The sequence below is a fragment of the Balearica regulorum genome, chromosome 1, assembly GCF_011004875.1.
Source record: "Balearica regulorum gibbericeps isolate bBalReg1 chromosome 1, bBalReg1.pri, whole genome shotgun sequence".
Classification (NCBI taxonomy): domain Eukaryota; kingdom Metazoa; phylum Chordata; class Aves; order Gruiformes; family Gruidae; genus Balearica; species Balearica regulorum.
This window is the reverse complement of record NC_046184.1, coordinates 173044563-173070793: the sequence shown is the minus strand read 5'-3', so window position 1 is coordinate 173070793 and position 26231 is coordinate 173044563. Positions and strand designations below refer to the sequence as shown.

Below are 26231 nucleotides of genomic sequence, written 5' to 3'. Positions count from 1 at the left end.
TCTTTGTTACCTATATGTTTAATGACTGTGGGCTTACAAAAATATTCATGTTATACAATTTCATATCAATCAACAAGTAGAATTAGGAACCCACAAGGACTCCTGATTCTTTTTGAAAAGATCTGGTTTCTGCACATAAAGACAAACAATTCAACAGCTTGTTTGAACATGTTAACATTGCTACCCTGCATAGGTTTTCAGTTTGTTGGGTTTTTTTTAATGAAGTACTTGATTCTTCCATTACTCAGTATAGGAATTCATACTGATAGTGATCAGGACAAATCTCAGAAGTTTGAGTACATAGCCAACTTTTAATCACATCTCCTAGATGTCCATGAACACCTCTGAAAATTCTCAGACAGTAAACTGGTACAGCACACATGTCTAGGCATCTTCCAGCTAGAATTATAACATGCTGGAGTTCAAGGACATTTAAAAAATATGAATATTTCTAGAATATTTGACTTGACAAAACATAAGTTATACTTTTCAAAGGCTGCCAACTTTCTCCTCTTCGTGATGGACCAAGCAAAAATGGCAACTGAAAGTTTTCATTACCTTCTAGCATCTACTAAATTACTGTTTCTAGAATTTAAGACACGATTACATTTTCTTTTCCATCCAGTTCCAAAGAAGGCACAACTATTTCCAGCTATATGAAGAACTTAAGTGCATTAGAATAAATGGGAAGTATTTGTAAGGCTCCAGCTTTACTAAAAAAGTATTCCTTTCCTGGAACTCTTGCTTTGATGTAAACCAATTAATTCACTAGGCCAAAGCATGGTAATGTTTTCCAGTTATAGCAGCCCTTACACTTCAACTTCTGCAAATTTAAAAAAGAATAATAAAGTCAGCTGCTCCTATCACTTTTCCACACACAGAGAGGTTTGCGGGGTTTTTTGCACTATGTTCAGCCCCAAGCCCTTGCAGACAGACAAGGGAAAAAGCAAACAGGGAGTCTGGTCCCGAGATCATTTTGTGACATTCCATTGAGAGGGTCCCAGAAAAGAGCAAACTGCTCTCCCCAGCCACAAAGCAAACACCTCGGACTTCAGCAGCACAAAGATCCAGATCAATGGCCACGGCCCAAAACTTTTACTATCTTTTGTTAAAGCCAATGCTGTTTCACTTATTTGGGCTTCTAAGCAACTCCAAGTACTGTTCTTATGCACCATGCATAATGCCCAAATACTGGGGGTGTATCTCTATTGAAAGGATTGCAGTATGCAGCACGTGCAGTGTGCTGCAGCTTATTTTCATGACACAAAAAGGCAAGCACAACCTGTATCAATGACTTTCAGCCAGCTTCTAAAAAAGTTAATTAAAAAATGTAAGTGTATTAGAAAGGTAGATTTTTCTCACTTACGAGGGCCTAAAAATCACTTGAGGTTCTGCCCCAGTAAAACTGGTTCTCAGTCTCTACCATTCTGAAGTCGCAGCATAAACTTCAGTCTGCTTATCAGTATGAATTTCTCTTCAGATTTACCACCAGCAGATCTTGAAATGCAACAGTATTTTTATTACATCCCACTATATTTGCAGTTTGTGTTTTGGTTATGGAAAACAAGAAAAAAACTAAAACAAAACCAAGAAGAGAGCAAGGCAAGCACACTGGATTTACCACTCCTCATTTGGAAATGCCACCCCCCACCACCATTTTCTTCAGAATCAAAGTCAAAATTTTGCTGGTTAGGACATTCTCCAGGAGCGAGCGTGCGCAACACAGTCCAGTGGACTCCTACCACACAATCAGCAAGATTTCTTTGCTGCTTGTACTTTTATTGTGGTTCTTTCTCTGATGTGCTTGGCTAACACTCCAGCCTGAATTTTCAAGTTTCCTCTTGACTTGTCTAGTTCAGAGCTTGGAGACAGGCAACTAACCAATATTCTAATTCAATTAGAAAGCAGACTGCTGATCAAAACATCAGAGTGCCACAGATTAGACTTGGATTAAATGCAAAGGCAAAAATATATTAGAATGCTTTTAAATTAAATGCTTTATTTAAAATTAGCCTCTGGGCTTCATTTCAGAGAATAAATTTTGGGTCGCCAGAAAAGCTTAATGCGTTAACTCAGATTTTATAAGCCTAGGTGGTGGGAAGTAACTATTTGAAATAAACAAGCTGTTAGGACAAGTACATTGTCCAGTTATTAAAAGACTGGAAGCCAGGTCTGCAAATACCTGCAACTAATTACTTGGCATTGCTATTCTTCAAGAATAACTGTGTACTTGTTATGTGTAACTTCACGTACTCCTTATACTTAGTAGTATTGTTAAGTCCAAGCGCATCTCAATTTTACAGACAAAAGTGTTAACGTGGGATTTACACTTCCCTTGGTATCTTCCCAGCCAACATTTTCAGGTGTCTTTCTGCATCCCAGAGTTAAATGTGTAGTTTCTTACATGTAGTTTCTCACTCTTGGATATTAGAAAGTCTACAGTGATGCTTCTCCATACACATCCTGATCTTTTGTCTACCAGGATGAACAAAGCTGAATACATTTTCACAAGCACTGCAGAGTTGGCTTCAAGTATTCAAAAGCGAAGAAATCTTCACAGCAATGCAAGGATGATGATGACAAATACCTGTCAAAAAGACAAGGATACATACCTTGCTGAAAAATGGCATTTTATTCCCTGTGTAGAACTGGGAAATTTACTTGATCTAAGTCTGTCCAAAATTTCACTGTAAATAAAAGAGTTCTCTTCAAACTGTTTCAAGAACAGCCGCCATTTCCTTGAACTGTCTGAAGAAGTTCTAAAAAGCAAGAGTTAAGATAAATTTCAGTTGCTTGAAGAAAAGCTCGAACTGTAGTTCAGACTAGCACATTAGACAAAAATCACAACCCATGTTTCTCACATTCCCTCCTTCCTCCAGAACTGAAAGTTTCTGCTTTTCCTTCTGTGGACTGGTTGGCATTTGGGCATATTCACTATTAAATCTACAGAGGTGATGCCTTATTTGCATGGGTTTGCCTATTAATAGAAGATGCTCTGAAAGAAAAATACAAAGTAGCTCTCACAAAAACCCCCCAAAAACCTTCTCACACAAATGTTTCTATTCCCAACTGAAACAATCCAGGCTTCTCAAGTATAGCATCCATTTCTTACAGTAGTTGAACAGCAAATTATTAAATAGATTTCAGTTAGAATTAATACAACATTTCACAACACCTAAGGATTCCGAATATTCTTCTCAAATTCCTGCTAGTCCAACTCCAAGGATTTATTTGTAAGCTTGTATGATACTCTAAGTGTTGTATTCCCACTTTAAATAGGAAAGCCAACGCAAGTGCCACATTTATGCAAAATTAAACAAAGTTATGTAAGTTCATTGATTAAGGCATAGCATCTAAGAGCCAGTGGTGACAAAGCAGACTGACCTCCATTACTAATCATTAGGAAATGTGAGGCTTAACCCAAGTTTCACATTTTGAGGCTGGGGACCCATTCCATAGATTTAGAATATTCTATCCATTTTTAATAAGGCAGAGTGACAGTTGATAAGATCCAGAAGTCTTTACGTCTTCAGTTGTTAGCTTATTTGTAAGAGAACAGATTAATTACTGCTAAATTAACAATTTCAGATGAGTGATATAGAACTAAATGCTATGAAATAATGATTTAAAACACTGACACTAAATACTTATTTAATGCTTCATCTCTGAATGACTCTGTTAGTAAATAAGCAACACAAACGTATGCATCAAGGTATACAGTTGCTCCTTCACAACAATGTCACTGTTGTTTTAAAGAGACTGAATCAAGTAACATGGATTACAGACCTTGAACTGTGGGATCGTCATTTCAAAAGATTTGTCTGTTATTTGTCCTGAAGGATCTGCCACTTTTAACATCACTGTAACATAAGGATACTTCAGAGATCTGCAGGTGTCAGAGCTCATCGCAACTCCCAGTTTCCATTTAATATCTACAAACTACAAAGAAGAAAATAATTGGAAACGGTGTTAAAGAAAGATCTAGAATACCACTGCTATTCTCTTTGATGGATGTTTTACGGACAACGTAAGACATCTAGAGCTCCAAATGGAAAACAAACATACGCATTCAGATGTTACTGTGAATACAAAATCACCTTTTAATAGTGAAAAAATAAGCAATTTAGTAAGTTACTTCACTTAATCTGTTTTCCTTATTCAAGTACTGCAAATAGTCAAGTACAGTCTATTTAAAGCTCTAGTAAGAGGGGCCTGAGTCACAGAGTTCACCTGGCTGGTGTATCATTCATGCTTTTGTTATGTGGGTTTTGTTTGTTTGTTTTCTTTTCTTTTTTAGAAGTTTCTAAATCAAGTGGAAACATGAGAAAAACCTCAGACTGCACAAAAATTTTATAATAGCAATAATGGCAATAAAATTAAGGCATTTCATAACTGTATTACAGCTAAATCAGAGTATATCATAAATACATTTCAGACAGGTAAGTTATTTTTAACCTTTTATGATAGACAGAACTGTTGAATAAAGTGAAGAGAGCCTGTAGAAGCTTACTATCCAGCCTCAAAGATGTTTTTTTCTAATTCTATATTCTTTTAAACTGTTAGGAAAAAAAAAAAACTTAAAATGCAAATATGCTCTGTGTTATTTTTTCAAAAACCAAAAAAACAAATGATGAAAATTGACAGAAAGTTTGAACTTTTTTTTAAGGATAAGGGAGACAAAGAATAAAACAATCAATTGCTGGTGTTATCAACTCTAAAGAACAATTCAAATTACATTTAAAACAGATTTACATAAACAGCTAATACAATTATCTGCCACGCTGACTGCCACTCACCTTCCCTAATAGTACTATGCAGCACTAAATTTTTTGAAGGTATAAAATGTGACTTTATCATCCAAACAATAATATTAGAAAACTGTTCAGCATTTAGACAACCTTTATTGTATATGCTTCTTTATCTGGTTGGACATTTGGCAACATATATATGTGTGTAGGAAAGCTTTCAGCAGTCAAGAAACCACCATGCGCTTGACAATACAACATACACAGTGAAGCACTGACATTTCTCAAGAGTTAATAGTTAGCTCAACTGCACCTTCTCATTTAGTTACCTGCCCCAGTGTGGCCATATTTCTTGCATCTTCTGACACACTAATGGATTTACCATGCTCATTCCATACATGACGAATAACTTGAACTGCATGCTTTGGCAGTGCAGTGACTGCATTGCCCAAGGTGGTGACGAGTTCTTCCGTAGAGAGACTGTTTCTGGCTGCTGTGCTATAGGTATATCCAAAGAACACCACATAAATTTCATTCTCCATGAATTTAATAAAATTTCTTACTTCACCCCAAATAGGCAATTTTTTATTTCTGCTTTATGTGTCTATATACTTTACAATAACCAGGCAGCCTGTGATTTTTTTTCCAGAATATTTTACTGATCTTTTGTATCCACATGCAAAAACCAACATGACTTGACTTTTAATGTGTCTTAATAGGCAGAGACCAAGCTTTGCACAACAATTAAATTAAAACAAAAATAATCACAGCCTCCAAGTGCTGTTGCAACTGAAAAAAGGCTTAATTCAGTGAAATATGTGTGCATAGAGCAGTTAATATTATTACTTTAGAAACAAGGCAGTTGTTCAATTAAACATTTAGGAGAGGTAATTTAAGCATCACCAAAAGGCAAGTAAGGACCTCTAGGTAATGTTATAATTGGTACTAACAGGAGTCAAATGATGCAATAAACCCTCAAATGAAAAGGCAGCAAGTCTAGAGGAAAATTGCCACTCCATTTCCTCTACAGAAATAGGTAAAAAAAAATTCCCACCCTAGGTTTGTTCATGCAGATCCACTCCTCTTAAAGAGCCATTAATAAAAGAGAAAAAGAATTGGTCCTCCAAGTAGCATGGTCTAATATAATTTAAGGCTTTGTATTTTATAGATGAAAGAGTAGAATGTTAAATTTCTACTGGTATGTTTTCTTCAGTCATATTAATGTTACATAAATTGTTTAAATACCAGATATTAAGAGAACAACCAAGATCTTGAAAATTTTATCTTTCTGAAAATAGAAAAACTTACAGCAAAACAACAGCTGAACATACTACCTAAAAACTCTGCCTTTTCCACAGCAGACTTCAACATTATGAAACTGTGCCCTTCAAACAGGCACAAATGCCTGTTTCTAATCTCTAAGAAACAAGAAGATTTTTAGAACATGCTTTTTTCAGACAACAGTCTAGCTGACTTAGCTTCCTCTTTTATTTTTCCAGTAGTTCTAAAGCTTGCAGACAGAATCTTAGAACAATTTCCTCTTCTCATTTTTTTTAATTACAAGAAGTAAGTCTATATATGAGGTAACAAAACACATTTAAAAACATGAACTAAACCCAAAAGTTCTTTTTTGTGTACTAAGAGTTAAAAACTTTCGCCCTTTTCCCACATCAGCTCATTTTATACCCACATTTGATGTCACTTTTTAATACCACTATTAAGTTGGGGTAGAGGGAAAAAAAGGCATGAGGTAAAGTAAATTATTTTGGGCTTACCTAAACAGAAAGGAAACAACATCAGCTATTTTTGCCAGGTCACCAACATTAATCTCAATCCCAGATGTTTGAATTCTCTGGAAACAGAATGTTCAAACAGTTACAAATAATAATAAATTATGCATCAGTAAAAACCTCTTTGTATATATACACATTCAAAAAAATTGACTTGGGGAATCCATCCTGTACAGCATATACAGCTAATATACTTGCTTTTAACTGCTAGTATCCAAACCTACCTGACATAGTTCAGCTGTATCTACACCTGGGATCTTATGGTTCAGATGTTGAATTATTTGTTCACACTGTGAAGAAAGTAAATTTGAAGACATTCTTAATGTGTATTTTACTATGCAAGACAAAGCTAATTTGAGTAGTTGGAGATTACAAACCAAAAAAATAGTTAATGCAGAAATGGACAACAGGAAGATGCTTTAAATACAGATTGAAAAATAAAGTCATTGAAATGATGGTTTTTAAAATTACATAAAATCCAAGAAAAGCAAATAAACTCACTCAAGACTTGTAGTTACTACCTCACTAGCTATTCCTATTTAACACATCATTTTCATACTAACTGAACAGTCATCCTGTTTTAGTTCACACTAAGCAAACAAGCTGAATGTTTTCTAGACAAGCTAGCTTGATGTCTCATTTAGATGAAAGGCAAAAAAAAAAAGCTTTTAAAAATCTTCCGTTATAAAAACAGAAATTTAAAGCAATCCCATTGCTCTTAGCAAGATTGATCCATTTTATCAGTCATGTAAATCTAAGCTACCACATATATAAGATTCCCCTTGCAACAGACAAAAACCAAAGAGCTTGAACAAAAAGGTTTCCTAGAATCAAAGAGTGCCAGAAACCCTTCCACATCCCATTTATTGCCCTACTTACAAGTTCTGCAAAAAAGTCTTGAGGTATTAAATTAATCTTATCTGCTGCACCACCAGCATCTGCAAAACACAAGCAGCAGTGATCAGAAGCAAATCCTTAAAGTGTCATAGTAATAAATCTAATCTCTCTCTGAATAATTCCCAGGTCATCATGCATTTACCTTAAAAACAAGGCTTTCTTTAAAGGAGTTTGTCCTGAATTGCATTAACATAACCTGCTCAGCATCCCGACTCTAATAGAAGGGATTCCACAAGGCCTCAGAACCCCAGACTGAGTCTATGCAACTGCAGTTTGACAGCCCCGAATAACTGCCCCCCGACCCCGAAGGGCAGTATCCGCACCAAGGCCCTCAGCTCACCGGGAAGCCGGGCATACCCAGGGCTGTCCCCTGGCACCGGCACCACAGGACCGCTCCTCTTCCTAAGGCCACGCTGCTACATCCAGGCCTCCCAGCGGCCCCAGGCGACCCGCGGACAGCCCGGGAAGGCCCCCGCTGGCCCACCAGAAGCCGTCGCTAAGACCTAGCGGGAACGGCCCCCCCCGGGCCCTGTGTGAAGTGGCTGCGCGGGGCGGCCCCCTGGCTAAGCCCTCAGGAGAGGGGAACACCCGCGGCCGGCCGCGCACCCTTCCACACCCTACCCTGCGGGCCTGGGTGGGCCCAGCTCCCCCTCAACGCCCCTCCGCCCCCACACCGGGATCCCCTCCCCTCCCCGGGATCTCTCCCCCTCCGCCCCCACACAGGGATCCCCTCCCCTCCCCGGGATCTCTCCCCCTCCGCCCCCACACCGGGATCCCCTCCCCTCCCCGGGATCTCTCCCCCTCCGCCCCCACACCGGGATCCCCTCCCCGCCGCCTCACCCAGCGCCTCCAGCGCCCGCGCAAGCACCATAGCCGAACCGGAGGCCATGGCGCCGCGCACCCGTCGAGGCCCAACTTCCGCCACACAACCCTCGCTGCCCTGATTGGCTCCATGCAATACCAGAGCGAGGCAGAGCCAGCGGCCTCGCGCTTATTGGCTGCCGGCAGGGCGCATGCGCAATTGTCCCCGGGGAGGGCGGAGCCTGCCTGCGCGCGGGCGTCCGTCCTCCACCTCGTTTATCCTGCCTGGACGTTGAGCGGGTGTGAGTCTCGCCGGGGCGATTTCTCCAAGTAACTCGTTTCTTAAATAGTTGCAAGTAAAACTGAGACTGTGTTTTATGAGACTTTTGAGTCTGCAGGCAGCAGGCGGAAAAGGTCACCAGGGGATGATGGCTCAGGGCATTGCAGGCTGTGGCCTACCCGTGCTTCGCCTCAGGCCGGCCCTGCTCTCCCACTGCCGGCCTGTGCTGGTGCTTACGCTAGCGATGGCTTGGGAAATCGTGTTGGTGTGAGAATAATTTGGGGAGTGCTTTGGAAATGCCAGTTCAAGTCACACCTGGTTTGCGCAACAAGTTGTTTACTTGGTTCGGTTTATTGTTAACTGGTGTCAGGGTTTTCTTGGTGCTCTTTGTACAGTCTTAGGTACGTAAATCATGCACTGTTCTGTGTGCCTGCAGCACGTGTGGAGTACTGAACTTAGTACAGATACACAGACAGTATTTTGTACAGGTGTATTGTGGAATCGGTCTGTACACCTGGAATAAACTTTGCAATTCATGAATGATTTGTGTAGATAAACTGTGTATTCAGTTTAATGGGAAAATGGCCATTTATTGTAAAACCACAGCTAAAATCATGTTCAGTAAGCTTTGCATACTGAACTGTTTGGGGTGTGTCTGGAGCCCTAAACCAATACTAATCCTTCACCAGTTTCAACTTTTAAAAATAGCAACTATTCTCAGATTTCTTTAGTAAACAGTTTTACATTTGCTTTTAGCTTTTTTTCTATATTGTAACACTAAAATCTCAGTAGATCTATTGTAAGACTCTGACAGAATGGTAAAACATAACTTGCACGCAGTAGGGCTTGCTAGTTTAAAATTATGTATTTCAGTAAATGTTAATGAAAGAATTCAGAAGATATTTCAGGAAAAGAGTATTATTATGGAACATGGTGTGTGTTTATGAGCTTTATACATTTATGGTCTGTCTGATCCTGGCCTCTCCCTTTTAAAGTATCTAATTAAGTGTGCAAATGTTTTTGAGTAGTATGTGTTTTTATGACCTCATGATTGTCAAAACACTAGCAATGTACGTACTGGTAAGATCTGTCTGTGATAGCAAGGACTTGACTTAACAATCTCTTTGTTCTTAACTTAGGTAACGATTACATACTTTGTTATCTAGAGAACTTTACATATTATTTTATATTACAATTTCATCAAGTCTCTTAGTAATGCCTTTAGCACTATGACTAATATTTGTTATGTTACTTTTCATTCTTTCTCCAAGATGCGGAGATAGATTGGAAGTTGAATATCTCGTCGGTTTGGTAATTACAGAATCATTTGCTGAAATTTGGAGTTATTTTCGGGTTATTTTCATCAACGGGTAAACATGCTCTTAGTTCTTTGAATCTGGAATAGAGGGTGGTGAAGTATGTCACGATTTTGGCTTGTCTGCCCATCCACAGAATTAAACTGTGTATCTTTAGAAAATTCTGCCTTCTCTAAGTGTGCTCTGTGAAGCTTTTCATGGCAGGGGATGATAGATACAGACTGTGATGGTGATCTGACAGCACAGGCTCATCTTTTAGCTAGACAAGGACCGAGAACTTAATGTGAGGAGACACGTGGTATAGAAACTTGAAGACAAATCTCATGAGCTACAAGTAGACTGGATCGCTGAAGAGATACGCTGCAGTATTGTCAATAGGTCAATACAGAAGCTTCAGGCACAGGCATGTAGCATCACCGTAGTCCTGCTAAGTGATTACAGGGGGTAAAATAAAATAAAAACATAATTTGGTAATTTACTCCATTTCACAAACTTAACATTTACAGAACAGGGTGTAATTTGCATCAACACTCCAAGGAACTTCACCAAGTTCTTCAAAAAGAATTTAGGAGAAAGTATGTAGGTTAACTGGGTGTGTCCAGTGCCTGTGCCCCGAGCTGAGCAGCATCCCCAACACCCTGCCTTTCTGGCTGCCTGGCACTTCCATACTCCCGTCTTTACAGCACCTAGAAAGACTATTTGCTCATATTATACTGCTTGCCTGTCTCACTGCACTCTGATTTGCCTGTGAACTGATACAATCTTCCCTGCAGCCTCTGCTCACCCTAGACTTTACACAAGTGTCCAGCCACCTGCTTCCTACTGCCCAAGGTCTTTCTGGCCAGGCCTGAAGGTCAAGCTCATGGGCTTCCACCAAAAGACCTTGTCCAAATGTCTACTTCTGAAAAACACAAGGCCCCAGGCGAGGGGAGGGTTGGGGCCAAGGGTGCGTTCCTTCATTTTTAGCCTTTCTGAGTTAGCTTGAAAGAAGGCTTAATGCTAAATCTGGTATGTATAGATATAAAATGTGTATTACACTGTATGGGATATGGATATATTATGCTGTGCTTGTTCTCAGCCAAAAGGCCAAGAAATGGTACGTTTGTGCTCCTGAGATGGGAAAGCACGAGGGGATTTGAGGCTTTAGAAGAGAAATACGTTTTTTTTTAATCGGGTTTAACACATTTTGCAGTAATTTTCAGCAGATCATAAGGGGACCCCACCACCTGTGTCCTTACTGCTACACGCACTGAAGTCTTCCCGGGCGATACGGAGGTGGCTCACTGCCCCTGCTTTACGGTTCCGTCTGAATCCCTTGGTCCCGTCTCGCTCCGTGGTCTGTCCCGTTCCCACGGGTGTATTTTCCTGAACGCAATCTGTACCTCACCGTCGGTGAAGGGCTATGGTTCCGGCCGTTTGGGAGGGGTCCGGCTCTGGAAGCGGTTGGTCCCTGCCTCCCATCCACCTCCGGTTGCCCCGGGCTCCGGTGTTCCCCGCGAACGAACGGCCGGGGGGGAGGGGGGCGCCCCCTGGCGGCTCCTGTGCACCACGGCGGTTGGGAGCAAGCCCGGGGCGGGGCGGCCGAGGCACCACCCCTTGCCCCGCTGGGAGAGTCCATTGCCGGGGGGAGCCAAGAGGGTAGAAAGCGGGAAGTCTTCGGGCCGTCGTTGCCTCCAGCAGTCGGGGGGGGAGGCGTTCATCGCTACGTACGTCGCCTCGGCCGGCCGCTCCGGAGCGGGGCAGAGCTGTGCGTGGGGGCGCGGGAGGGTTGGCTTCTTCGTCGCTGTTCCCCCCTTTCCCGCACAGCTCGGTGGTGCGGTTCCGGGTCAGGTCTAAGGCGAGGCGGTGTGAGGTACTGTCAGTGCCGTGCTGCGAGGTTCAGCCCAGTGCCGGTAACCGGGAGCCGCCCCACCGCCATCGCCATGGAGCCCCATCGCTGGCTGCCTCTGGAGGCCAACCCCGACGTGAGTGCCCGGCTCGGGGGGTGGGTGGAGAGCCGCCGGGTGCGCGGGCGGGCGGGCTGCCGGCTGCTGGAGGGAGGGAGGGAAGGAGGCAGGGAGAGGAAGGATGGCGGAGAGGAGAGGGCTTGGGGCCGCTCCGGGCTCAGCATCGCGGGCTGAGGGATGGCTAGTGGGGGCAGGGAGCGGGGGAGGTCTTAACCTGCGGATCTAACAGGGGTCTTAACTCTCCTCTGTTTTCTGCTTGCTTTTCAGGTCACGAACCAGGTAAGCAGCTTTTATTTGAGGTAACCTTTAGTTTCTCTGTAGCTTTAGGCCCATTTCATGTCATTTTCATGTAGTAAAGACACCTGCTTCTCCAATGGGAGTAACCCCTTCTCTCCCACGGGTGTCTGCGCTGTGTCTTCTAATATTGGACCTTACCGTCGCCTCCTGAAACCTCCGAGTACATAGTGTCATGTAAAGATACTATATGAAAGAAAAAAAGCAGTAAAGGAAAAGAGAGTAGATGTGGTCTGGGTATTGATGTGTTTCAAGGTGGGTTTAAATTCATTAATTAAGGATTAAAACATTATTATATATTTATGTATAATGTGTGCTAGTTCTGGACCTGTACATGATGGCTTGTGCACTTGTATAGATCAACTTACATCACTGTGTCACAGTATTTTTCTTCCTTGGCTGACCATAAGAAATAATGTCATTTTATCATATTTGCACTTTACTGCTTTTTGATGATAGTATCTGCACGATCTGTTGTTGTTAGTGTAGTGGAATGCACAATTGAGAAAGGAAGCTTGTTCTAATCCACAAAACAGTGTAAGCACTAGATAAACTAGGTGAAAGGAAATCACACATACTCCAACCCTGCATCATGTTCTCAGTGATAATTCGAGTACCTTTAGCAAGCATTAGAGGTCAGATGTTGATCCCATTGGGCCTATTGAGAATGTTAAGGATGCTGTTTAAGCCAAAAGACTCTGAAGCTTCCAGCAGCAAGATGATATTCTTAAAACTATTTTGTTGAAATATTTTGGAAATTAGGAATTTTTGTGTGCAAAGAATGTATTATTTTTGTTGTTGCTATAATATACTGAGTCTGCAGGAGACTGAAGGGTTATTTCATACTGGGTCATTTTGTATGTGACTTTATAGTTTCCTAGGACAAATAATTTTACAGTTCTTACAGTACTGGTGTTGTGGAGCAGTTTGAGAAGTTTTTAATCCCACTCCTGAGTTAAAATTTAACAACATTTCCTGGGAGCTTTTCTTGAATATATGCTATAATTTCCTCATGTTTTAAATTTATTTTTTTAAATTTTTGAAATTTAGAGACTAAGTTGCAGTTTGGAAGAAAATAAATGTGAATAAATGACTAGCAGAATTTCAAATTTTCCAACTTCTTATCACTTTCCAGATGTTGAGATGGGTTTGTTATGGTATGAATAAAGTCCTGTCAGTAGTAAAGTAGAAATTGGGGAGGAAAACCAGTGACTTTTTCCAGATATTTTAATTATCTTACATCACTGCATGTTTATATTATATGGAGAAAATCCTAGAAGAACATTAGATGAACAATTCTAAGTGTGTTCAAAACCTGCCTCTTGCCCACTGGCTTTGTGTTGATGATAGATGATATCTGTGAATTGTGGGTGATCGTGGATTATAGGAACCTTCACTCTGAAAGAATTTTCTTGTTAATATTTCTGTACAGAAAAGGCCACTTTAGACCAGTTAGAATGCCTCCTTCACTATATTTTGCCAGTCTTAACTGAACAGTGATTGTTGTTATCTAGACTTAGAGGCGTATATTAAAAAAAAAAGCGGGGGGGAATGGTCAGTATTCAGTGTTGAATGTGAATACATCTTGCATTATTAGTCATTGTTCTTCTAATTTCATCAGTGCACTGGTGTATTACAACAGGTACAACTGTATTACAACAGGTACAACAGGGCTGTTAGTCACCAGTTATTCATATCCTGCTTAAAACAATAATAGTAATTTGAGATTCAAGTCAAGCTGTGACAACATTTTTTAAAAAATCCTGTTAATTGCAATGACAGACTCTTTATGTGGCGCTCTGTGCTGTGCTCTGTGAAATATTCTAGAATTCTTCAGGATTTAAAAAACCCACCAAACAAAAACCAATGATGTGCTCTTCATAGCTGTAATATACATGTCTCGTAGTAGTTGAATACATGTATTTCTTGACGCAGACATCTAGCCATGTGTTTCTTGGTGGTTTTTTTTACTTTTTTAGTTTTTTTTTTTTTTACTTGAGTGTTAGATTATCCTTGGAACATACAACTTCCGTTAGTATTAATGTTATTGCTAGGTGTGGTAGTAAACTCTTAAAACCCTGAAAAATTCCAGTCACATGTAAGATGCATGGATGCTTAAGTATTAGGTTGTAGTCAGAACTGTTATTACAATTTAACCTATCTTGATTGCTGTACCAATCATTTCATTCCCTTTTTTAATAGCAATTAGAAAGGAAATGCACTGAATGCAGGTTCATTTGCTTTTAATGTTATCTTACCGTACTGTGTGCTCTCTAGTTTTGAAATGTAAGTTGCAAATTTGAGACTCTTTCAATCTTTGTGGTAGAAATTCAGACGATAATGGAGAAGAACTGATATTTCTCAGTTGTGGGTATGTGAAATGTTTGGAATATCTTGGAAGTTTTTCTCTATCCGAAAGCATTTATGTTATAATACAAGTCTTGGCGTTTCTAAATCCTTAGTGTATATAGGATCTCTATGCGTATGTGTTAGAATTATTTAAAGTTCAGAAACGGGCTGATGAGGACGAACAGGAATATTTTTTCTTAATTTCCAATCGCAGTGACTCACTTGGAATACCACAGCCACATACCTGTGGTGATCTTTTTAAGAGAGAAGTCAGTGTAGTTAAATGTACCATACAGTGCTGATTTAATTGTCACAATAGGGTCGTCCCCCCCCTTCTACAGTCTGAAAGAATGAATTGTTAGTCCACCTCTGATACAGAAAGAGTTGATGATTCAGCATTTACAAAGCTCCACTTTGTGTACAGTGGTGACAGGAGATGGTTTCTTTGTGTACAGTGGTGACAGGAGATGGTTTCTTCTCCTTGACCTTCAGCTCAGGGGGCTGATGTGACCAGTGCTACCCTTTTTCCTGAATCTCTTAGAAGACTTTCCCCACTAATGAGAGAGAGAAAGTGAGAAAATGGGGTTTATCTGCCCACTGTTTACCAGATGATGTGTGGCTGTGTATCTTGTTCTCAATTTCTTCCACCACGATAAAAAAGTCAGACTGCATACAAATTTTTGGAGTGAAAAGATTGGACACACGCCGATTGTTCATCATGACATCGCTTCAGTCTGGCTTGCAACCCATGATTGATTCTCTAGCAAGCATAGATAAACAAAAAAAGCAATATTGGTGGATATTTTGATCTCTCTTACCTTTCTTCATCTCACGCATTTATAAGAAATATCCTTACTTCCTAGATGAGGTATCATGTCAACTCATGCCTTCCTTATATCCAGATGAGGGTAATTGACTGCATCTGATTATGAAGCTCAAGCAGTGGCTTCAGGTAGTTCAGAGTTAAGCTATTGAGAGTTGGCTGTGGCTTGGGTTTCTTTTGTCATATAGGGCTTACTTACTGGTTCTTAGTTACCTTCCAGCGTTATTTTCAGGCCTTTGATCCTACTTTTCTTTTTTTTTTTTTTTTTTTAAAGCCATTAAGGTACTGAGAATCAGCTATGTAAAAAAAAAAAAAAAAATAATAATTTTAGTCCAGGGATGCCCTTGACAGCTGTGGCTTTAAAGTCACAAGGGCAATGAAAATCACAAAACAGAACAAATGGCAGAAACTGGATACAACTAGTCTTCACACAATTATGAAACACAAGTGTCAGGCAAATGCAGAGATTAATTATCTCAAGGAAACAAGCTTTACTCTTCCTGAAAGGTCTTTCCATTTTATGAACTCTGCAACACTATCACACAATTTTCACGAAAGAAAACCCTACTGATCAAAGTCATTAAAAACGCAGTGCCCACAGTTCCTGAAGTGTGTTGGGTGGTAGTACCATAGATGAGCTACTGTGTTGAAGTGAAAGCAAGTTGGATGTGAAGAAACAAAGATGTCCTTCTGAAAATGCTTAGCTAAGCTTACTTTTTTTCAGTTGGGGGGTGGGAGAGTGGAGTTTAACTCTTCTGTTGTAAGGAAAGTGGAGGTAGGGGAGATAATAACAGGCCATTTTCAAAGCACACATACTATGAGTGTAGCCTCAGAAAGTGGAAGACCAGGACTCTGTGTCTTTCTGTAAAGAGAATACCCCAGAAAGCCTACCACAGAGCCAACAAAGGGGAAGTTGTGGCACAGCATACCAAAGAATAAGCCCAAGGACGAATATGAAGGGATTGTAGGCATCCACTGCTAGATCAGTTGTTGAATGGCTGCTTCTAGTTTAAAATATCTCAAGCTATATAGGCCTCTGATTGAGTTTAAATAGGTAGATACATTACAAAGGGAAAATTGCAACTTGTTTTGGGGTTTAAAGCGTTATTCATATGAATAGCTGAAAGATTGACTTAGACCTGTCTTTGTATGTTATCCAGTAATTGAAAGCTAAGGAAACCATGTATTTCATTCCCGTATTTGTACTTGCCACTTCTGACCTTGTATTGTGCTCTTTTTTTTTTTTTTTTTCTTAGTTTCTTATTTCTGTTTCAATGGTATAAACTAAACATTGTAACAAGGAAACCCTTACTGTCTCAAACACTGTTTAAGTGAATGTTGTGCTACAGAGTGGAAAACAAGTGATAGTGGTTCATGTGATGGGTTATCTTGTTGCACTGAAGATGCTGTTCCTCGCTTCCCACTTTTCCTTGGCTTAAAGAACCAGCAGAATCAGTAGAATCCGATTGTTTTAGTACACTGTAAAAAATAACATGTATAACAACGTATTTGGAAGAGAGGATTGATCTGGCTTGTGCCCATTATGAATAATTGTTTAGATTGTGGTGCCCTGTTTTGAACCCATGGCTCAGTAGCTGCAGCTCAGGACTCTGTTCCGAGCATTCTTAAGCTCTCGTTCACTGGAGCAGTTTCGGAGGAAGCCTGGGCCAGCTGGTTAGCCTGGCTTTCTGCGTGCTTCGCATTGCTGCCTGTGTGATGTCCTGGTTCAATATTTACGGCAGTGCCTGGGCATACTAAATATTAAGTTTTGAAACTGCTTGATGGGTATGTTAAAAATATATACCTCTGATTGTGAAGATCAGGAGCACTAACTGTAAGTCATCGCTGCTCTTTTGGACACCCTGAAGAAACTAACACAATTGGAAGGTTAAGAATTTTGTGGGTGTACAATATCTCACATTTTTGATGAAGTTGCAAGTGTTTTTCTTTTTTTTTTCTTTCTGTTTTTCTTTTTTCCTCCTTCACTGCAAATTAAAAAAAAAAATTAAAAAATTGTGATGATAAATGGGGTGTATTCCTTGAACTTTATTATGAGGTCCTGAAATACAGCACTTGAAGATATTAAAGAATTTGTAATAAATCTTGAATTTCCTAAGTTTATTATAATGGAGCATGTCTTGTTCAAGCAAGACCATATTCTGGCCACTCTAAGTGAGGAGTGGTTGGTAAAGAACATTAATGCACCTCATGTAGGATACAGCCATATATTTGCTTCTGGTATGCCTTTTGACCTGCTGTGTAGAACTAAAGTTTCTGCAGCTGCTGCCATCTTGTCACATCAGTCATTTTGATTAATGGTCTGAAAGATGCCTTCTCTACAATGTATTAAAAATGATCCCTTCATTTTAATTTCATAAATATATTTCTTAATTCTTTCATTATGATATCCTTATAATGCCAAAACAATAAAATATTGTTTGAATGGTTTCCTTATTTCTATAAAGGAATTTCACTTGTGAAACAAACAGTTTTTTGTAATATGCCTCTAGAAATTATGTATAAAGATTTGAAAGCAAAATATTGCACATCTATATTTGTAATATGGATAAGTTTAATAAGAATTCGATACTTAAAGGGCTGAATACAACCATCTATTTGTGGATTTATAGAAATTGTTATGTAAATGTTTTTCTGTGTCTTCTTGGTGATAATTCCATCGGGCATATTTTATGCAGTGTCTTACTATTTTCTAGGGAAAAAGATTAGCTTCAATTTAACAAAATGTCAAAAATTCTTATGCTTGAATGAAAAAGTTACAAAATATTGATTGTCTTACTTGGTTTATTTAGATGTAGTCCTTCCAGTTTCCTAAAGCCATAGGCATGTTTTGCTTTTGCAGAAGAAAGTCTTAACTGTGTTTTTTGTTGTGATACAGCGATGCTTTAATCCACTAAGCAGAAGTACAATAAAATCTAGACTCTGTTGGTGTCTTAGTTTGCATTTAGAAGGGAATTACAACAGTTGGTTCTTCCCACAAAAGCTTTTTGACTTTTGCATCTGAGTGTCTGGAAATGTTTGTGCATTTTGCCAGTTTTCTGTCTTCATTGCTTGAACTTGTATACAAATACCACAGTAAAATGTGGAAAACTCAAAGTCCTGAGTATAATGTCTTTGTATTTAGAATGTGGCGTTCTTGAAATATTTGCAAATGCTGCCCAACTTTTAATTGCACCTAAATTTCAACTCCATTTTGTTTCAGTGTTTGTCCTCACTTTGTTTATACATGCAAGTGACAAAGTGGGAAAGGGCATCGCTACTTCAGACAATATTTAAATTGTGCATTAACTACTTCAGAAGTTTTCTGTTAAAATAAATTGCACCCTTACTTTTTCTTACCCCAGTCTACCCTTTCCACAACCTATCAGCCCCGTAAATCAAATCTTCGTACCAGCTGCACAACCGTGTTGGCAGAAGTACTATTTTAAACTGCTGAAGTCAAGTTGCCTGGGTCAAGATGTTGCTAGGTTTCCTTTGTCCACTGGGTTTCCATTCTACTTCCGAGGCTCTTTAAAAAATAAATAAATAAGCATGAACTTTTTAAATTAAATAAATTTCATGGACCTTAAAGGTAGCCAGTGTGCCTCAGAGCAGAATCATGTATTAAAGATAATTGCTGTGTGCTTCTTTCAGTGCCTATCAGTTAGCAGGTTAAAGTAGCGGTACCAACAATGAAAACAGCATAGGTTATACCACATAGGTAACATGCCTAAATGTGCTTATTGTAATGTCTTTGCTATTAACTAATATTTAGACATACAGATTTACAGTTTGTGGTGATTTAGAATAGAATCAGGTAGGCTGGAAGGGACCTCTAGAGTTCTGTAGTCCAACCATGTTCTGTTCAAAACAGGTTGCTTGGGAACTGGTCAAGTTCTGAATTTTTCAAAGGATGAAGACTCTACAGCCTCCTGGGCAGCCTGTGCAAGTGTTTGACCATGATCATTATTTTTTAAATTTATTTTTAAATGCTTCCCTTATCAAGTTCAAATTTCCTGTGTTCCTGTCTGTTGTTTCCCATTGTTCTGTTGTGCATTGCTGAGATGAGGCTGTCTCCATCTTCTCTGCACTCTCTCTTAACTAGTTGAAAACAGCAATAATCGAGTGAGAAAGAAGCACCTTCTGGAATACTGGGAGAAAAAAGGAGAAATTCATGAGAAGTGCTGATAAGGCGTAGGTGTTTGTAAATGTGTTGGGTTTGCGTGGCAAGGTTTTGGTAGCCGGGGGGGCTACAGGGGTGGCTTCTGTGAGAAGCTGCTAGAAGCTTCCCCTGTGTCTGACAGAGCCAATGCCAGCCGGCTCCAAGACAGACCCGCCGCTGGCCAAGGCCAAGCCAATCAGCGCCTCTGTGATAACATATTTAAGAAGGAGAAAAACAGTTAGAGAGAGCTCTTGCAGCTGGAGAGAGGAGTGAGAAGATGTAAGAACATCTGCAGACACCAAGGTCAGTGCAGGAGGAGGAGGGGGCAGGAGGTGCTCCAGGCACCAGAGCAGAGATCCCCCTGCAGCCCGTGGTGAAGACCATGGTGAAGCAGGCTGTCCCCCTGCAGCCCATGGAGGGAGGATGAGGGGGTGTGAAGATTCCACCTGCAGCCCATGGAGGACCCCATGCCGGAGCAGGTGGAGGCACCTGAAGGAGGCTGTGGCCTGTGGGAAGCCCAGGCTGGAGCAAGCTCCTGGCAGGACCTGTGGATCCGTGGAGAGAGGAGCCCACGCCAGAGCAGGTTTGCTGGCAGGACTTGTGACCCCGTGGGGGACCCATGCTGGAGCAGTCTGTTCCTGAAGGTCTGCACCCCATGGAAGAGACCCACGCTAGAGCAGTTTGTGAAGGACTGTAGCCCGTGGGAGAGACTCACATTGGAGAAGTTTGTGAAGGACTGTCTCCCGTGAGAGGGACCCCACACTGGAGCAGGGGAACGATGAGAGGAGTCCTCCCCCTGAGGATGAAGAAGCAGCAGAAACACCATGCGATGAACTGACTGTAACCCCCATTCCCCGTCCTCCTGTGCCGCTGAGGGGGGCAGAGGTTGAAGCCAGGAGTGAAGTTGAGCCCGGGAAGATGGGAGGGGTGGGGGGAGGTGTTTTTAAGATTTGATTTTATTTCTCATTGCTCTACTCTGTTTTGCTTAGTAATAAATTAGATGAATTCCCTCTGTAAGTTCAGTCTGTTTTGCTCGTGATGATAATTAGTGAGTGATCTCTCCCTGTCCTTATCTCGACCCATAAGCTTTTCTTTATACCTTTTCTCCCCTGTCTAATGAAGGAGGGGAGTGATAGAGCGGCTCTGGGGGGCACCTGGCCTCCAGCCAGGGTCAACCTGCCACAGCAAAGTAATTTCAAAAGTGACTTTTTGTCTAATGGTTAGTTGAACTAGTGAAAAACCAAAAAGTGTTTTTCAGGAAGGTATTTTAATACAACAGGAAAAGAGGAAACTGCAAATATGACAACAATCAGTAAAAATAAAGTTCTGAAAAAGTTAATAAACTAGATACAGGCATGTGTGGTGTGTTTTGTTCTTGCTGGTGGTGTTCTTCCTGAGCCCCTGTATGACTTTTGTAATGCAGCCAAGTATCTCTTTTTTTTTTTTTCCTTTCTAAGGTAAATGCTTGAAGACATATAAATTAAGAATAGTCAGCAATGTGACAAGCAGTGACTAAAAAAGAATATCTAATAACGTCTTGTGCAGATCTAGAGAAATATAAAGCTGCTAGTTTATGTTAACCTGAGCATGTAGTATCAATAAGCTAAGAGACAATAAGCAGCTGAAAGTGAGCTGTCAGATGCAGTGTAACTGCTCCATCCAGTAGGTATCTGTGGAATAAAATTGCTTGGGTAATTGCCAAATAATTGGAATGCAAATCAGCAGAGGTCCCTCCCTATGAATGACACCATCTAAAAAGCTTACAGAACTGCCTGCTGTCCTAAACCAGGAATGCTTTTGTCAGTGAGGAAGGGGGTTGCTTCACCTCCTGGTGAATAAGTGACTCCTTTTTGTACCAACATCTTTGTCTGGCCTGGGAAAGAGCTAGAAAAAGACTGAGGGAGGAAAAAAAAAAGTTTAATTTAGTTATTACTAAGGTATTTGGGTAACTTGCCAAAATTGAAGCTGTTGCTTGTGACATCTATTTTCTGATCTTCCCGTGTCATATCTGATAGGGATTTTTGTCCCTCTAAAGAACTTTCCCTGATTCCTAACAACTTGGTTTTATTCCTGTAAAAAAATTCTTCTCCCTGACCTTGCTAAATACAATCTTGCCTTGCTTTTATCTATTCAGAACACAGTTGCAAAAGATTATCTGGCTGTGTCATTGACTGAACTCTCTTCCCGCCCCCCCCCCCCCCCCCCATGTCTCCAAATTAAAAATAAGCTATATATATTTGCTTTAAGGGTTCTTCTCATCATGCCATCTATTGTTTCTCTGTTAACTATCTGGCAGTCCCTCTTACACAGGGGCTCATGACGCCAGTTTTTATCATCTACTTACTAAATTTTCAGGTGGATATCTCTGTCATTTTCCCCCAGGCCTGAATGAAAGCCTCTTGATACACAGAGATATCTCATTTGCCTATTTTGCATCTCCTTAATATTTTTTTATAATTTTATTTTTAATGATTGTTAGGCTGGCTGTGTGTTAAGATCACTTCCTGTCATGCTAAGCTTATGCTTTTGCTGTTTCTCTGTAGTGCTGACCATTGCCTTGAGGCATCACTCTCATTCTATACTGAAACCTGTAATTTCTTAGACAGTATGGTAACGTGAGTCATCATAGGCACCCTATATCTGTGGAATTTTAATTATGTCTAATATTTCATTCAGGAGTTTGAGTAGCTATTCCTGGATTTAGGGAGCATTTTATTGATTTGGGGTTGGAGGGGGGTGGTGGGGGTGTGTGTTTGGGGCTTTTTCCACAGTGGTGGAAAAACTGGACAGGAGAACCTGTCCAGTAGCTTAATGTGATCTGTCTAGCATTGCCTCTTCTGGTTGTGGGGTCTTTTTCTAGGTAAATGTTTTTATTTTGTTGGGGTTTTGTACCCTTATTTCATGTAATTGTGCAAAATAATAATTGGTATTTTTTCAATTGCATTACTTTCCCCACAGTTCTGAATAACAGCAGTAAAAATGATGGAAAGATTAATCATTTTCTTCATAAGAAAAGTACTAGAAGTACAAATAATATTTTAATGCACCAAATCACATAGTCCCTTCCCCTTCAGATTTTTTTTTTCCTTGTTGTTCACAAAGTGGTAATTATCCTTACAACCTAGAGGGTTAGACTAGGAGTTCAAAATATACTGTCTTCTGTTTCATTAGCTGGTAAATACTTAACACTTCTCCTTTTCCCCATTTTCATTAAAAGATAATAATTTGGCCTTCTCAATCTTGGCCAGATTTAAAGGTGGTACAGACCCAAAAGAGCTTGGTGTATTACATAAGCAATCTTCTGAGTGAATTTTCTTATTATGCTTCAAAACTACCTTGTTTTTTAAACTAGTAAGAAAGGGTAGGTTCCACAAAGCCTTAATTAAGACTTGTGCCCAGTCCCACAAACCTCTACATAAGAGAACAAAATTTGATTAAATGCTTGATAAAGAAACTTGTATCTTCCCCTTCATCCCTCTTTTCCTCTTTGAATTTATGGTCAATTCATGTTTTTAATTATTAGTAGGTTGTATAAGAAAAAAAGAGAAACATGGGGAAAAGTGTTTACATGGTCTTATGAAAAGAAAATCTCCATATTTTGCAATGCAGCCGGAATCAAATACTGAAATAGCTCTGTGAACTGTATAGGTTATTAGTGTAGCTACATAGTAAGCCATATTAATTTTTCCAAGATACTCTTCAAACTTTTTTCAAACTTAAATCGCCTTTACTTGCCCTTGGTTTTGTTTCCGTGTCTTGCAGTGTAAAATGGGAAGAGAATAATGCATTTAAAATGGTGAAGTGGTTTTTGGTTTTGTTTTTTCCCTCAAAACACTGGCTGCAAACTGCAGCTTCGTTCTCTTAATAAGCTTAAGGGCATGTATATTTGCTATTGTTTTGTCCCCTTGTAGAAGATATTCCTAAGTGTTGTTGATAAAAATCTTCCTTACTCTTTTTATAAACACTTGTTGTCCAAACATTCAGCATTTGTAGAAGCTGTCTCCTTTATATTTCTAAATATTGAGATTCAGCCCCTTGGCTACAATTCCTGGGAGACAACCACCTTGCCTCTTGTTCAATACAAGTTGAAACTGGTATTTGAAGGGATCTCATGTTAGACAAAGACACTTGTATTTTGTTGTATGTTCTTGTGTTATGTTTTAATAAAATATTCATTTTGGGTATTTCTCACAGTTATATCTATGTAGGTATGAATCTACTCAAATATGGCATAACTATTACTGAATTCTTGTGCGTATGTGTAAGCCTGCTCACTAGGTGGATTATGGAAAGGAGAGAGTCATCTATGCCTTTCATTGTGGCTTATCTTATGTGATTCTTAAGCATCTTTACTGCAAATGTATCAATAAATAGATTTCCTCAAATAGCATTGGGCAGGAAGTACGATCAAGCTTTTAAAGTAATCTTTCCCCTCTAAGAAAGATTATGGGCAAATTACTCTGGTCTTCTACAGTATCACTTTTGGGACCAGTATTAGCAACTGCAGAGTTGAGTTTTGTTGAAAGCTGGCTAACGAAATGTTGTAAGAGTTCATTGTTCAAGAGTTCATTTTCTCTTTAGGGAGAGTAGAGGAATATTATTTGCTGCATGTTTTTTCAGGCATTTAACTTTGCAGCTATTTATCAGCAGACTTTCCTTACTTTAAACTCGAGAGCGCCAGGTGACTGGATAAGATTTTCCTATAGAATATGGTTTTGCTAGCAGAAATACAGTAAATTGTGAAATGTTAACTTTTTGGAAAATACATGGGGTTCCCATATCTTTAAATTTTTGTCCAAAATGTATTTCTTTTCCTAGCAGAAGTGGTGTTTCAAAATAGGATCTGTGTATGCCACAGTGTACAGTTAATTTTTTCTTATATCTATGAATGGTCAGTGTGTGTACAGTAACACTAGTTTCTGAATTCAGTTAGGTTCTTTTAGACTCTGATAACACAAACATTTAAAATTGTTTTAGATCATGTAGAGTTATTAGTCCTGCAATTGTTGCTGTGGTAACTTACCAGAGTAAAATAGGAATATCTGATTAAAAAGTGAGCACCCAATTGTAGGTTAAGGTTATCAAAGCTTAGTAAGTGCTACAGTCTCTCTGTCCTTCCTAAGTGGCTTAATGTTAGGTAAAAGATGTAAAAATTACTTTTTGTATTGTGACACATAGCTGTAGCATAGGAAAAATTATCAGAAAGCCTTTGGCTTAGACTTTGCTCAAAAGTTCTAAAGAAGTAACTGAGAATTACTTGGAGATTAATGATTATTGTCTGGCACTTAATCTTTGTCTGCTTCAAAATATGTTACTCTATTGTAGTTTGAAAAGATTTTTTCATGTAAAAGAACACCTTAAAATGTACACCTACTAAAATATGTACTCTTTGTGTTTCTTTGCTCAAAAGGCCATCAAAGATCCCATTATTTTTTGGGGTTGCTGAAACCCAGCAGCTCCAATACGAGCACCGGTGTCAGGTATTCTGAAGTACTCATGGAGTCAAATAATATCATAAGTTTATTCATGTGTGCTCTGACCCATGATTTCTAGTTAAAGTGAATATTCAGTGGTTTTCTATTTTGTGACAAAACACTTTCAAAATGGCTGAAATTCTGTAATGCTTTAGTGAATAGTGCTGGGAGTGTTTTCACTTCCCTTTCACAAAGCTATTTAAATAGATAAAACATGGGGATTTTGTGTGTCTTTGTTAGCACTATGATTTATTCCACCTTATTTATCAAAACTTGAATGTCCTTTATTTTCCTTAAATTTTGGTAAGTATGGGTTTTTGCAATGTATTTCACACTGTAAATACTCTGTTATGCATCTAAAAGTATAGATATATGAGCATATTCATTTATTTTTTTTTTTTCCTTTTTCAGTTTCTTAAACAGTTAGGTATACATCCTGACTGGCAATTTGTAGATGTTTATGGTATGGAACCAGAACTGCTTAGCATGGTGCCAAGACCTGTCTGTGCAGTGCTACTTCTCTTTCCAATAACCGAAAAGGTAAATGTTTGTTTAATGATCAGCAAATCACTTTTGTTGTAAATGAAATGAGAATGAACAGTTCGAATCTTGTACTTTGGTGTCATAATAGAATCAAGATGAGACTCAACCCTTATTGAAGAGACTTCCTAATCAAAAGAGACTTCTTAATTATAAACAACAAAATGCTTCCTTCAGAACCTTCTTTTGATAACCTTACTTGTGTATTTCCAATTTCTTTTCAAGTTTAGGAAAAGCTTATGTGGAAGCACAGAGAAATGCACCTCACATTTTTCTACTGCAGACAATTTAAGGCTTATTTTTTAAATATGCACTGTGAAATGGCACAGTTTTGCTACTTGTAGTAGAAAGCTACAATAGCATAAGCAAAATAAGAGATTGGATGTAGAACTATATCAAATGCAACTACTTTTTGAGGTTTTGTACTGTTGTACTTACCAAACTTCAATCCACTTTCAGTCATCAGGACCAATATGGCTTTTGTTTCTTGAACAGATGGGGCATATCTCTAAGATGAAAGAGAATTCCCCCTACTTCTACCTCCATGTTAGACTTCGAAATACTTGATTTGGTTAAATCTTCAAGTCTGCTTATTTTGTGTCATCATATGCTTCTATATGGAGAAGACATCATCTTGCATCTCTCAGTCGAATGTTATGTAGGTTGAAATGTGTGATTCATATTGATATTTCAATTTATGAAAATCTTACGTGATTGTGATAGTCAGCCAAAAAGTTTCAGGTGAATCTGCCCAAACTTCTGCCTTTTAATGTGTTTCTCAAAAAGAACATGTGGTTTATAAGGACAAAACAGTTAG

At 39.4% G+C, this 26231-nt stretch overlaps 2 protein-coding genes across 4 annotated transcripts in view; one reads left to right on the top strand and one right to left on the bottom strand.

The window, feature by feature from the left end:
* Nucleotides 1–8422, bottom strand: COMMD6 (COMM domain containing 6). 3 transcript variants are annotated; one of them, XM_075741684.1, is made up of 7 exons: nucleotides 8273–8422; nucleotides 7415–7473; nucleotides 6760–6825; nucleotides 6521–6597; nucleotides 5075–5243; nucleotides 3787–3939; nucleotides 1–2759 (listed from the first exon to the last, which is right to left on the bottom strand). In XM_075741684.1, exons 1-7 carry the CDS (start codon nucleotides 8319–8321, stop codon nucleotides 2709–2711), a joined length of 624 nt encoding a protein of 207 aa, XP_075597799.1. In that variant the 5' UTR covers nucleotides 8322–8422; the 3' UTR covers nucleotides 1–2708. The 3 variants fall into 3 exon arrangements, with proteins under 3 accessions (XP_075597799.1, XP_075597800.1, XP_075597801.1); XM_075741685.1 differs by lacking the exon at nucleotides 8273–8422 and adding an exon at nucleotides 7773–8046; XM_075741686.1 differs by lacking the exon at nucleotides 8273–8422 and adding an exon at nucleotides 7575–7593.
* A 3213-nt stretch (nucleotides 8423–11635) lies between these two features.
* Nucleotides 11636–26231, top strand: part of UCHL3 (ubiquitin C-terminal hydrolase L3) — a 45867-nt gene continuing 31271 nt past the window's right edge. The window contains exons 1-3 of the mRNA XM_075741681.1: nucleotides 11636–11793; nucleotides 12043–12054; nucleotides 25286–25414. Of these exons, the coding sequence (XP_075597796.1) occupies nucleotides 11752–11793; nucleotides 12043–12054; nucleotides 25286–25414 (183 nt within the window). The 5' untranslated portion in view covers nucleotides 11636–11751. The remainder of the gene's footprint in view (nucleotides 11794–12042; nucleotides 12055–25285; nucleotides 25415–26231) is intronic.